This window comes from Hoplias malabaricus, chromosome 17 (genome assembly GCF_029633855.1).
Source record: "Hoplias malabaricus isolate fHopMal1 chromosome 17, fHopMal1.hap1, whole genome shotgun sequence".
NCBI lineage: Eukaryota > Metazoa > Chordata > Actinopteri > Characiformes > Erythrinidae > Hoplias > Hoplias malabaricus.
The window spans coordinates 36,833,483-36,846,831 of NC_089816.1; the positions used below are offsets into that span (position 1 = coordinate 36,833,483).

General features: G+C 44.5%; 2 protein-coding genes across 2 annotated transcripts in view; both read right to left on the reverse strand.

Moving 5' to 3' along the window:
- LOC136673344 (receptor-type tyrosine-protein phosphatase beta-like) overlaps positions 1–8,089 on the reverse strand; it is a 58,030-nt gene extending 49,941 nt beyond the window's left edge. The window contains exons 1-2 of the mRNA XM_066648741.1: positions 7,022–8,089; positions 5,770–6,055 (exon numbers count right to left, since the gene is read on the reverse strand). Of these exons, the coding sequence (XP_066504838.1) occupies positions 5,770–6,055; positions 7,022–8,089 (1,354 nt within the window). The remainder of the gene's footprint in view (positions 1–5,769; positions 6,056–7,021) is intronic.
- A 389-nt stretch (positions 8,090–8,478) lies between these two features.
- On the reverse strand, positions 8,479–12,728 carry LOC136673345 (uncharacterized). Its single transcript, XM_066648742.1, has 4 exons — positions 12,670–12,728; positions 10,410–10,808; positions 9,020–9,552; positions 8,479–8,487 (listed from the first exon to the last, which is right to left on the reverse strand). Exons 1-4 carry the CDS (start codon positions 12,719–12,721, stop codon positions 8,479–8,481), a joined length of 993 nt encoding a protein of 330 aa, XP_066504839.1. The 5' UTR covers positions 12,722–12,728.
- Between the last annotated feature and the right edge of the window lie 621 nt (positions 12,729–13,349).

Genomic DNA, 13,349 nt, shown 5'->3' on the forward strand with positions numbered 1-13,349 from the left:
ACCTGTCTGGACAGTGTGAAGAGTGAGTGGACAATGTTAACTGTGTGTGGACAGTGTGAAGAGGGTGTGGACAGTATGACCTGTGTGGAGAGTGTGAAGAGGGTGTGGACAGTGTTAACTGTGTGTGGACAGTGTAAAGATGGTGTGGACAGTATGACCTGTGTGGACAGTGTGAAGAGGGTGTGGACAGTGTGAAGAGGGTGTGGACAGTATGACCTGTGTGGACAGTGTGAAGAGGGTGTGGACAGTGTGAGGAGAGTGTGGACAGTGTGACCTGTGTGGACAGTGTGAACTGTGTGTGGACAGTGTGAAGAGTGAGTGGACAGTGTGAAGAGGGTGTGGACAGTATGACCTGTGTGGACAGTATGAAGAGGGTGTGGACAGTGTTAACTGTGTGTGGACAGTGTGAAGAGGGTTTGGACGGTGTTAACTGTGTGTGGACAGTGTGAAAGGTAGGTGGACAGTGTGAAGAGGGTGTGGACAGTATGACCTGTGTGGACAGTGTGAAGAGTGAGTGGACAGTGTTAACTGTGTGTGGACAGTGTGAAGAGGGTTTGGATAGTGTGAACTGTGTGTGGACAGTGTGAAGAGGGTGTGGACAGTGTGAACTGTGTGTGGACAGTGTGAAGAGGGTGTGGACAGTGTGAACTGTGTGTGGACAGTGTGAAAAGGGTGTGGACAGTGTTAACTGTGTCTGGACAGTGTGAAGAGTGAGTGGACAGTATGGAGAGTGTGTGGACAGTGTGAAGAGGGTGTGGACAGTATGACCTGTGTGGACAGTGTGAAGAGGGTGTGGACAGTATTACCTGTGTGGACAGTGTGAAGAGGGTGTGAACAGTTTTAACTTTGTGTGGGCAGTGTGAAGAGGGTGTGGACAGTGTGAAGAGGAAGAGTACAGTGTTAACTGTATGTGGACAGTGTGAAGATCGTGTGGACAGTGTGAACTGTGTGTGGACAGTGTGAAGAGGGTGTGGACAGTGTGAACTGTGTGTGGACAGTGTGAAAAGGGTGTGGACAGTATGACCTGTGTGGACAGTGTGAAGAGTGAGTGGACAGTGTTAACTGTATGTGGACAGTGTGAAGAGTGAGTGGACAGTGTTAACTGTATGTGGACAGTGTGAAGAGAGTGTGGACAGTATGACCTGTGTGGACAGTGTGAAGAGGGTGTGGACAGTGTTAACTGTGTGTGGACAGTGTGAAGAGGGTTTGGACAGTGTTAACTGTGTGTGGACAGTGTGAAAGGTAGGTGGACAGTGTGAAGAGGGTGTGGACAGTATGACCTGTCTGGACAGTGTGAAGAGTGAGTGGACAATGTTAACTGTGTGTGGACAGTGTGAAGAGGGTGTGGACAGTGTTAACTGTGTGTGGACAGTTTAAGATGGTGTGGACAGTATGACCTGTGTGGACAATGTGAAGAGGGTGTGGACAGTGTGAAGAGGGTGTGGACAGTATGACCTGTGTGGACAGTGTGAAGAGGGTGTGGACAGTATGACCTGTGTGGACAGTGTGAAGAGGGTGTGGACAGTATGACCTGTCTGGACAGTGTGAAGAGTGAGTGGACAATGTTAACTGTGTGTGGACAGTGTGAAGAGGGTGTGGACAGTATGACCTGTGTGGACAGTGTGAAGAGGGTGTGGACAGTATGACCTGTGTGGACAGTGTGAAGAGGGTGTGGACAGTATGACCTGTCTGGACAGTGTGAAGAGTGAGTGGACAATGTTAACTGTGTGTGGACAGTGTGAAGAGGGTGTGGACAGTGTTAACTGTGTGTGGACAGTTTAAGATGGTGTGGACAGTATGACCTGTGTGGACAATGTGAAGAGGGTGTGGACAGTGTGAAGAGGGTGTGGACAGTATGACCTGTGTGGACAGTGTGAAGAGGGTGTGGACAGTATGACCTGTGTGGACAGTGTGAAGAGGGTGTGGACAGTATGACCTGTCTGGACAGTGTGAAGAGTGAGTGGACAATGTTAACTGTGTGTGGACAGTGTGAAGAGGGTGTGGACAGTATGACCTGTGTGGACAGTGTGAAGAGGGTGTGGACAGTATGACCTGTGTGGACAGTGTGAAGAGGGTGTGGACAGTATGACCTGTCTGGACAGTGTGAAGAGGGTGTGGACAGTATGACCTGTCTGGACAGTGTGAAGAGTGAGTGGACAATGTTAACTGTGTGTGGACAGTGTGAAGAGGGTGTGGACAGTATGACCTGTGTGGACAGTGTGAAGAGGGTGTGGACAGTATGACCTGTGTGGACAGTGTGAAGAGGGTGTGGACAGTATGACCTGTCTGGACAGTGTGAAGAGTGAGTGGACAATGTTAACTGTGTGTGGACAGTGTGAAGAGGGTGTGGACAGTATGACCTGTGTGGACAGTGTGAAGAGGGTGTGGACAGTGTGAAGAGGGTGTGGACAGTATGACCTGTGTGGACAGTGTGAAGAGGGTGTGGACAGTATGACCTGTCTGGACAGTGTGAAGAGTGAGTGGACAATGTTAACTGTGTGTGGACAGTGTGAAGAGGGTGTGGACAGTATGACCTGTGTGGACAGTGTGAAGAGGGTGTGGACAGTATGACCTGTGTGGACAGTGTGAAGAGGGTGTGGACAGTATGACCTGTCTGGACAGTGTGAAGAGTGAGTGGACAATGTTAACTGTGTGTGGACAGTGTGAAGAGGGTGTGGACAGTATGACCTGTGTGGACAGTGTGAAGAGGGTGTGGACAGTGTGAAGAGGGTGTGGACAGTATGACCTGTGTGGACAGTGTGAAGAGTGAGTGGACAATGTTAACTGTGTGTGGACAGTGTGAAGAGGGTGTGGACAGTATGACCTGTGTGGACAGTGTGAAGAGGGTGTGGACAGTATGACCTGTGTGGACAGTGTGAAGAGGGTGTGGACAGTATGACCTGTCTGGACAGTGTGAAGAGTGAGTGGACAATGTTAACTGTGTGTGGACAGTGTGAAGAGGGTGTGGACAGTATGACCTGTGTGGTCAGTGTGAAGAGGGTGTGGACAGTGTTAACTGTGTGTGGACAGTGTGAAGTGGGTGTGGACAGTATGACCTGTCTGGACAATGTGAAGAGTGAGTGGACAATGTTAACTGTGTGGGGACAGTGTGAAGAGGGTGTGGACAGTATGACCTGTGTGGAGAGTGTGAAGAGGGTGTGGACAGTGTTAACTGTGTGTGGACAGTGTAAAGATGGTGTGGACAGTATGACCTGTGTGGACAGTGTGAAGAGGGTGTGGACAGTGTGAAGAGGGTGTGGACAGTATGACCTGTGTGGACAGTGTGAAGAGGGAGTGGACAGTGTTAACTTTGTGTGGACAGTGTGAAGAGGGTGTGGACAGTGTGAAGAGAGTGTGGACAGTGTTAACTTTGTGTGGACAGTGTGAAGAGGGTGTGGACAGTGTGAAGAGAGTGTGGACAGTGTGACCTGTGTGGACAGTGTGAAGAGTGAGTGGACAGTGTGAAGAGTGAGTGGACAGTGTGAAGAGGGTGTGGACAGTATGACCTGTGTGGACAGTGTGAAGAGGGTGTGGACAGTGTTAACTGTGTGTAGACAGTGTGAAGAGGGTTTGGGCAGTGTTAACTGTGTGTGGACAGTGTGAAAGGTAGGTGGACAGTGTGAAGAGGGTGTGGACAGTATGACCTGTGTGGACAGTGTGAAGAGGGTGTGGACAGTGTGAACTGTGTGTGGACAGTGTGAAGAGGGTGTGGACAGTGTGAAGAGGGAGTGGACAGTATGACGTTATTTGGACAGTGTGAAGAGGGTGTGGACAGTGTTAACTGTATGTGGACAGTGTGAAGAGTGAGTGGACAGTGTTAACTGTATGTGGACAGTGTGAAGAGGGTGTGGACAGTGGTAACTGTGTGTGGACAGTGTGAAGAGGGTGTGGACAGTATGACCTGTGTGGACAGTGTGAAGAGGGAGTGGACAGTGTTAACTTTGTGTGGACAGTGTGAAGAGGGTGTGGACAGTGTGAAGAGAGTGTGGACAGTGTTAACTTTGTGTGGACAGTGTGAAGAGGGTGTGGACAGTGTGAAGAGAGTGTGGACAGTGTGACCTGTGTGGACAGTGTGAACTGTGTGTGGACAGTGTGAACTGTGTGTGGACAGTGTGAAGAGTGAGTGGACAGTGTGAAGAGGGTGTGGACAGTATGACCTGTGTGGACAGTGTGAAGAGGGTGTGGACAGTGTTAACTGTGTGTAGACAGTGTGAAGAGGGTTTGGACAGTGTTAACTGTGTGTGGACAGTGTGAAAGGTAGGTGGACAGTGTGAAGAGGGTGTGGACAGTATGACCTGTGTGGACAGTGTGAAGAGGGTGTGGACAGTGTGAACTGTGTGTGGACAGTGTGAAGAGGGTGTGGACAGTGTGAAGAGGGAGTGGACAGTATGACGTTATTTGGACAGTGTGAAGAGGGTGTGGACAGTGTTAACTGTATGTGGACAGTGTGAAGAGTGAGTGGACAGTGTTAACTGTATGTGGACAGTGTGAAGAGGGTGTGGACAGTGGTAACTGTGTGTGGACAGTGTGAAGAGGGTCTGGACAGTGTGAAGAGGTTGTGAACAGTGTTAACTTTGTGTGGACAGTGTGAAGAGGGTGTGGACAGTGTTAACTTTGTGTGGACAGTGTGAAGAGGGTGTGGACAGTGTTAACTTTGTGTGGACAGGGTTAACATTGTGTGAAGAGTGTGTGGACAGTATGAACGGTGTGGACAGTATTAACTGTGTGTGGACAGTGTGAAGAGGGTGTGGACAGTGTTAACTTTATGTGGACAGTGTTAACTTTGTGTGTACAGTGTGAAGAGGGTGTGGACAGTATGACCGGTGTGGACAGTATTAACTGTGTGTGGGCAGTGTGAAGAGAGTGTGGACAGTGTTAACTTTGTGTGGACAGTGTGAAGAGGGTGTGGACAGTATGACCGGTGTGGACAGTATTAACTGTGTGTGGACAGTGTGAAGAAGGTGTTGACAGTGTTAACTCTGTGGACAGTGGGAAGACGGTGTGGACAGTGTTAACTTTGTTTGGACAGTGTGAAGAGAGTGTGGACAGTGTTAACTCTGTGGACAGTGGGAAGACGGTGTGGACAGTGTTAACTTTGTTTGGACAGTGTGAAGAGAGTGTGGACAGTGTGACCTGTGTGGACAGTGTTAACTGTGTGTAGACAGTGTAAAGAGGGTGTGGACAGTATGACCAGTGTGGACAGTGTGGACTTTGTGTGGACAGTGTTAACTGTGCAGACAGTGTGAAGAGGGTGTGGACAGTATGACCTGTGTGGATGGTGTGAAGAGGGTGTGGACAGTGTTAACTGTGTGTGGACAGTGTGAAGATGGTGTGGACAGTATGACCTGTGTGGACAGTGTGAACTGTGTGTGGACAGTGTTAACTGTGTGCAGACAGTGTGAAGAGGGTGTGGACAGTATGACCTGTGTGGACAGTGTGGACTGTGTGTGGACAGTGTTAACTGTGCAGACAGTGTGAAGATGGTGTGGACAGTATGACCTGTGTGGACAGTGTGAAGAGGGTGTGGACAGTATGAAGAGGGTGTGGACAGTGTTAACTGTGTGTGGACAGTGTGAAGAGGGTGTGGACAGTGTTAACTGTGTGTGGACAGTGTGAAGATGGTGTGGACAGTATGACCTGTGTGGACAGTGTGAATTGTGTGTGGACAGTGTACATTTAGAATAAGCCGTCCACAGTACACCATCCTCCTGCTCTGTAAAGCATCCTTGTTGATGAGGTGATATGAATGGAACTGTGTTAAGCTCTTACCGGTCACGAAGGAGATGCTGGGGAGCTGTCCAGATGTTATCCCAGATGTTATCTGAAGACTGTAGAGAGTTCCTGGTGTTAAATTCTTCACTGTACAAGTGAAGGTTTTTGTCCAGGCATTGCTGCTGATGTTGGAGTTGGTACAGTTTGTTGTTTGGCCACTCTGCTCCAGGACCTTGAACACACAGACCTCCGCAGCTGCAGATAAAGTCAATATGGCCCAATCCGTCCCGACTACCACTTCAGTCCCATTCACTCTGCACCTCGCTGCTGCTCTAGTGTCAGGCTTAGGGAATAATCAAGAGAAAGAGTGGTGGGGAAGAGATTACAGCGTTTAATCATAGAACATATGGTGGTCTAGGTTTAGGGTCACCTTTTCACTTCGTCCCCTGTTCAGTTCCTTATTGATTGATCACATATTCAGTTCAGTCCAAGACTACAAATTGCAATTTCCCACTATTACTAGCTATGGTCCTTAACCTGGGGATTGTGACCCACTGGGTGGTCTTTATGTTTCTGGGAGGGAATTTGTCCTGAGTGTGGTTATACAAAGAATATAAAAAAGTAAATTAACCGATGTCATGCAGAGGTTTTTAGTTGATTACTGCTATGACACACAATTAGCGCAGACTAACTTAACAATCATCATTCTTTACAAAAATCATTGTCTTTACTCATGGAGAACAAACATTGGAACTAAACTGTAGGGGGCACTGCTGGGTCCCACTGCTGAACACACTGTGTACTCCATTAACACAGAAGGGTTTGTGTAGATCACATTTTAGAAACTGCTGGAGGTTATAAGAGGGTTTTTTGGGTGGATCCTAAATTGGGAGGCTGTATCTGATTGGCTATAGATGATTGTCTTCTGTAGATTTTCTACTGACCATGGAGTATGGACTGATTTATTGTTGACTGATACTGCTGAGTTGTTTCTGTCGTCAGAATCACTCTGGCTGACCACTGCTGGGGTATTTAGGTCTTCCTTCCAGTCTTCCATCTGTCTGACAGCTCCAAAGAAACCCCAATGTGATGTGGTCAGTTACTGACAAATTCAATGATTTATAGATAAACTTCACTGATGCTATACAGCTGCAATAACTGTTCCACAGTTCCCCCACCATTGAGAGAGCTGGGGGCTGTGGAATTAAAGGGTTAGGAATGTGGTATTGAAACGTAGCTCTTGGTGACCATTCAAGGTGCGTGATGCCTTGAAATGATGTGTGTGTGTGTGTGTGTGATTGGTACTCACCTGAGGTGTTGTCGTTGGGTGAGCAGTAGATGCAGTTGTAGTTTTAAGAGTAGTTGTTGGAGAAGTTGTTGTTGTAGGGGCAATTGTAGTTTTAGGTGTAGTTGTAGGGGCTGCTGTAGATTTAGGGGCAGTTGTAGCTGTAGGGGCTGATGTAGATTTAGGGGCAGTTGTAGCTGTAGGGGCTGATGTAGATTTAGGGGCAGTTGTAGTTGTAGGGGCTGATGTAGTTTTAGGGGCAGTTGTAGTTGTAGGGGCTGATGAAGTTTTAGGGGCAGTTTTAGTTATAGAGGTAGCTGTAGATTTAGGGGCAGTTGTAGGAATAGATACAGGGGCAGTTGTAGTTTTTGGAGCTGATGTAGATGTAGGGGCAGTTGTAGAAGTAGATGTTGGGGCAGTTGTACTTTTAGGAGCTGATGTAGTTTTAGGGGCAGTTGTAGGAGTAGATGTAGGGGCAGTTGTAGTTTTTGGAGCTGATGTAGAAGTAGGGGCAGTTGTAGAAGTAGATGTTGGGGCAGTTGTAGTTTTAGGAGCTGATGTAGATTTAGGGGCAGTTGTAGGAGTAGATGTATGGGCAGTTGTAGTTTTTGGAGCTGATGTAGATGTAGGGGCAGTTGTAGAAGTAGATGTTGGGGCAGTTGTAGTTTTAGGAGCTGATGTAGATTTAGGGGCAGTTGTAGGAGTAGATATAGGGGCAGTTGTAGTTTTTGGAGCTGATGTAGATTTAGGGGCAGTTGTAGGAGTAGATGTAGGGGCAGTTGTAGTTTTAGGAGCTGATGTAGATTTAGGGGCAGTTGTAAGAGTAGGTGTAGGGGCAGCTGTAGGAGCAGGAGCAGATTTAGTTGTAAGGGCAGTTATAGGAGTAGGGGCAGATGTAGTGATAACTGTGCTTTTAGTTGCTATTGTAGTTGTTGAATTAGTGGCTGTAGTTTTTGCTCCAGTGGTGTAGGTGATGGTGGAAGTGAATATAGTTGTGTTAAGGTCAGCAGTGATCATTTCTGGAGGTTCGTGGTGTGTGTTAGCAGTTATTTCAGCATGGCTTGTGAAGATTTTGGGAGTGGATGTAGCCATATTTGTTGTGTGATCTGTATGACTTGTGTTCAGAGACCTTTTGGTCGCTGTATGATGTGAAGCTGTGTGAGAAGTCTCTGTGGCCCTGGCTTCTGTTTCTGTGGTGGAGCTGTGGTCTAATGCAGTGTGTGTTGAGGGAAATGGAAGTAATGTAGCAGAAGAGGTGAGTGTTTCTGAAGCAGAGAGGTTTGAGTTTGAAAAACTAGTTTGAGGGTCATTGGTGACAGGAAGTGACACAGTGTCTGTGCTGTGGCTCTCCTTGGGGGTGGTGTGGTGTATCTGGACAGTGTTGGTTGAGAGTGTATGTGTGATGTTAATTTTCTTATTCCACATCTCATAGGGGGGCTTTGCCTCACTGTTATCCAGAACCATTACCGGATTGGTTATGATCATGTGATCTGTGATGTGAGGTACAGAATGGACTGTGTGAGCAGAACCATGTTCTTTATCTGACTTGCTGGAAATTGCTGGGGTTTCATTGGTGCCCTTAGTTTGCATTGTGCCAGCTGTGCTTATTGTACCATTGGTGAAAGTAGTGCTAGTACTACTCACAATGCCCCTTGTTGTGCCTAGAGTTTGCATAGTTCCTGCTGTTTGTGTAGTCACAGTATTGCCCAATGTGCTCCTTGTGGTGCTTGTAGTTTGTAGATAGCCTCTAGTTCTAATGCTGCCAACAGTGGCCTTTGTGGTGGCTAAAGTTTTCATAGTTCCTGTAATGCTGGTACTGCTCAATGTGCCCCTTGTGGTGCCTGTGGTTTGCACAGCAATTGTCATTTCTGTAGTGCCAGTACTACCCACCGTGCTCCTTGTGGTGCCTGTGCTTTGCACAAAACCTCTAGTTTCTGTAGTGCCAATAGTGCCCACACTGTCCCTCATGGTGCCTATAGGTTGCACAGAACCTCTAGTTTCTGTAGTTCCAGTACTGCTCACAGTGCCCCTTGTGATGCCTGTGGTTTGCAAAGAAACTCTAGTTTCTGTAGTGCCAATAGTGCCCACAGTGCCCCTCATGGTGCCTATAGTTTGCACAGAATCTCTAGTTTCTGTAGTTTCAGCACTGCTCACAATGCCGCTTGTGGTGCCTGTGGTTTGCAGAAATCCTTTAATTTTTGTAGTGCCAGTACTGCCCACAGTGCCTCTTGTGATGTCTGTAGTTTGCACAGAACCTGTAGTTTCAATGCTGCTAATGCTGCCCACAGTGCCCCCTGTGGTACCTGTAGTTTGCACAGAACCTGTAGTTTCTGTAGTGTCAGTACTGCCCACAGTGGCCTTGCTGCCCATTATGGTGTCTGCAGTTTGCAGATAGTCTGTAGTGCCAGCAGTATCCACAATGCCTGTAGTGCTAGTCCGTTTGGTTCTTGGTCTGACTTTGTGTTCTACATGGGTCACCGTTCCTGGTGCAGTAGTGACAGGGATCCTTGCCGTAGTGGTCAGAGCAGTTTTTTCAGTGGATGCTGTAGATATACCTGCTTACAGAATAAAGGTTTAATCTGAATCTAAAAGTTAGACATTAATTATAAAAGTTTCATATTCAGAACTAGGTGCTTTTGATATACATTTTTTAAGGGAAAGTTTACATTTGTGGAGAAATGAGGTTCTCTCTGGTTATTTATATTCAGAAGCTTTGTGTCTTTTAAAGTGTGCTTGAAGGCAAAAAAATGACTGTTGTTTGTTTTTGTTCACTGTTTGAATTACCACGCGAAACTCATTTGTAACTCGAGCTGTTTTGTTATGTAGCATTTTAGGTAATGTAGTTAGCTGTCCCAAATTTGGAGACGTTCCTACCTTAAAACTCCAAAAACACAAAAATAAGTCAATATTACCCACCTGTTTAGCAAAAATAGAGCAATATCCAATATTCTCATTTCAGTTTGTGCTTTTCAGTGTTTGGAGTTCTCTCCATTATTTTAAAAACTCCAGATGCCTCTGCCATGAGCAAAGAGAAATTGAGGGGTCCTCGTACATTGGACCAAATGTCACCGTTAAAGGTGAATAATTGTTTATTCATTTTTTTGTGCAAGGATACTAATAACAAATTTTAATGTACTTTATTTAGCCTAATTACTGTATTATGGTCTTCTCACCAGCATTCATTCATTTGTTCTTTCGTTCATTTGTTCATTAGTTAATTCAGATGTTCATTCATTCAATCCTTCATTTATCCATTCATTCATTCACCAATCTTCTGTAAGTGCTTCTTCAGGGTTGTGGTGGGTCTGGATTCTATTGGGACTCACTGGGCACAAGGTAGGACCCCACCCTGGACCCGGCTTTAACATGGCCAGTAAATGTATAATTAATGCAGTAATTAATGCATTCTCACCTTGCAGCTGACACAGTGATGTCTTCACTTTTCCTTGCTCTGATTGACTATAAGTGGTCCAGTTAGAGTACCGAGGATGAGTTCGGATCAAGGCTCGTTCCCCCTGTTTTTTGAGGAACATGGGAAAATGTGCCAGGCCAAAGGTCCCACGCTGGTCATAACACTTCCACACAAGGGCTCTGCTGCAGTCTGACAGCTGCACTAAGCGTACATGACTGGGGAGGGTGCTGCTGGTGTTAGCCCAAAGACAGCGAGATGACTGAGGGTGAAACAACTTCATCTGAGGTGTCCAGCTCCAGTTTTGTGACATTTTTTCAGAATCACATTTATGTAGTAACACAATGCCCTCCTGCACCACCAGACAAACATCCTTATTAGAGTGCACAATCAGGAAGCCACCTGCAGGTACAAACATGGGTTATTGTTAGGGTTTTAGGTTTAGGATTAGGATTTTACACCATTTTCTAATGGGAAAAGTTTTTAAAAAACATTCCTTAAATGTTTCTAAGCCTCTTTATTACAGCAGTAAACCACAAGGAAATGTGTGTTGCAAAATGATCGCAGGCTTTTTGAAAACTCAGCAAAACATATTTGTAAATATACATTTTCTGATGAAAATAAATTAATTTAGCACCTGTATAACTGACAATAAACTGTATCTAGGACAAAAAAACATTCTGAGAACATTCACTGGCAGCATGAACTCACTGATTAATCACTGATCAATCATGTAGATCTATATTGATACAGATCTGCCCTGTCCCTGAATTTTCAGACAAAAAAATTACAGCTTCTTTTCATTTTGTCCAGTCTCACCATTAGTCTAATCTGAGAAATAAAGGATGAGATTTCACTGATGTTGCACCAGTTTATTTATTTTACTTTACAAATGGCTCTAAACTATTGTCCAGTGTGATCAGCTCTGATGCAAAAAGGTGGTGTTCCATGGTTGATTCCTGTGGTGTCCAGTGTTTAACGGCTTTGGGGAGTGTTCTTAGGGAATTGTAGTGTAGCCTCAGGATAAAACCTAAAATAATTTGCATATTTTTAAAATATAGTTAGGTGATATTTTAAAAAGATTGCAATACATTTCCAGAAAAAATATTTTGTTTAGCATGAGCCATGGTTAGCAAGCAGCTATGGATCCCTGAACAACAAAAACAACAGCCTTAATCAACCATCACTGTAAACTACAGTTGTCATGTGAAAATATCAGAAACACATCAGTGTTTACTGCAGAAAAAGGGCTCTGATTAAGAGCAGAGGATTAGCATCACACTATGATCTACACAGAGCACAACGTTCAGCAGCTTTTCTAAATCACTCCGCTGTAATATACAGACCGGGAAAACTGAACATAAAATAACAGCAATAAACAGGTAAATGTTTCTCTAGCACAGAAGCTTATTAGGTCCCGTGTGACAATACCTCCCATTATAGTTCATATAAATGATAATAGGAATTATTGGTATTGTTTACAATAAAAAATATTAATATCGGTTACATTGAGAGATATTGGCAATGTTTTTAAAGGAGATTTCCTTAAAATAACAAAAATAATTTGAAATAGAATCACCAACAGGAACAACAATAAAATGAACTAAAATAAATGCTGCTAACCCTAGCTCACATTAAAAAAAATCACTAACTTATGAAAGTTAGTGATTTATATAAAACTCATAAAATTTACAAACATTGTTAAGAGTCACAATATATTAATACGTGAATAAATATAGGTATAAATGGGGATTCAATCTGAATTAAAAATTGTACAATTTGAGATAGCAATGATGGTCACAGTATTTCCTGCTGTTTATTGTTATGATGTTTAAGAATTTTAGAATGTAGTAAATTTATAAACTAAAAGAAAATAATAAAAATCTTAAGTGTAATAAAATTAATTTCTGCTGTGTTGATTTGAAAGACCATTTTTCAAAGCTTTAATTTGAGAGCATAAGACACGTTGTCCTATACATACTGATGATTTGACTGTAAAATTCTCATTACATTAACAGACACTTACATAAACATTACACTAAATAGTTGTGATAATATCAAACATAATACAGCAAACTTTTCAGTAAACATTTTAGTAAGCCTTACAGTAAATTTTATGGGAAGCATTAAACTACTGTAAACATAGAAATAAACATTATAATTAGCACTGTTATACGCACTACAAGACACTACAGTAAAATGATCATTTTAGATAATTAATAATACCGTAATTATCAGCAAAATAAGCATGGCTGTTACTCACTGGTGTTAGTGAAGTGCAGCAGTACAAACAGTGTATAAATCAGTGTGTCCATGCTGGCGGTGTGTGGCTCTCACTGAAATGAGCTTAGAGGACAGAAGGAAACCACTTTGGACAGGAAAAAGCCACACAGCAGAGCTTCCTTCCATTCTCTGTCCACCATTCTCAGAGTGTAGAGAGCCCTAAATCCACCCTCCTCTAATACAACTGTTACTGGGGTAAATCAGTAGTCAAATGAAAAGACCTGTTTCAAGAGGGTCGTACCTTGCAGACCACTGGCATCTCAACCACTTCATTAGCTCAGAATGTAATTCTCACAAATCTCCCTGAATTTAATAAAACGCAGAAGGCTCTAGAAGCACAAAACCCAATATTAAACAAAAAGCAGTAACTGAGTTCTGCCCGATAAGCAACATATTCATGTTATTTCAGTTTCTTTCAAGAATGTTTGGGAACTAAAAACTGATTTGAATGAGTGCGGGAAGTCGGAGAGTGGTGAGAGGATCCTCTGGATCTGTATGACTTTTCAGCAATGTGCCTGCTTTCAGTTCTCCGCCCTGTTCCTGTTCATCGTTGCCTGACTGCTGACTATAACCTGTGCCAGGAGATTTTACCCCCTCACACCACACACAGAAACAGACAAATACACCTACTCATCTTAACAATACTCCACCCATCCTGCT

What these genes read in the sequence shown, in the direction of transcription:
- LOC136673345 (XM_066648742.1), bottom strand. Translation starts at nt 12,721, where the DNA reads ATGGACACACTGATTTATACACTGTTTGTACTGCTGCACTTCACTAAC. An exon ending in GCTGCACTTCACTAACACCA is followed by an intron (nt 10,809 to 12,669) that starts GTGAGTAACAGC and finishes TTGTACCTGCAG; the next exon opens with GTGGCTTCCTGATTGTGCAC. An exon ending in ATCACTGTGTCAGCTGCAAG is followed by an intron (nt 9,553 to 10,409) that starts GTGAGAATGCAT and finishes TTCTGTAAGCAG; the next exon opens with GTATATCTACAGCATCCACT.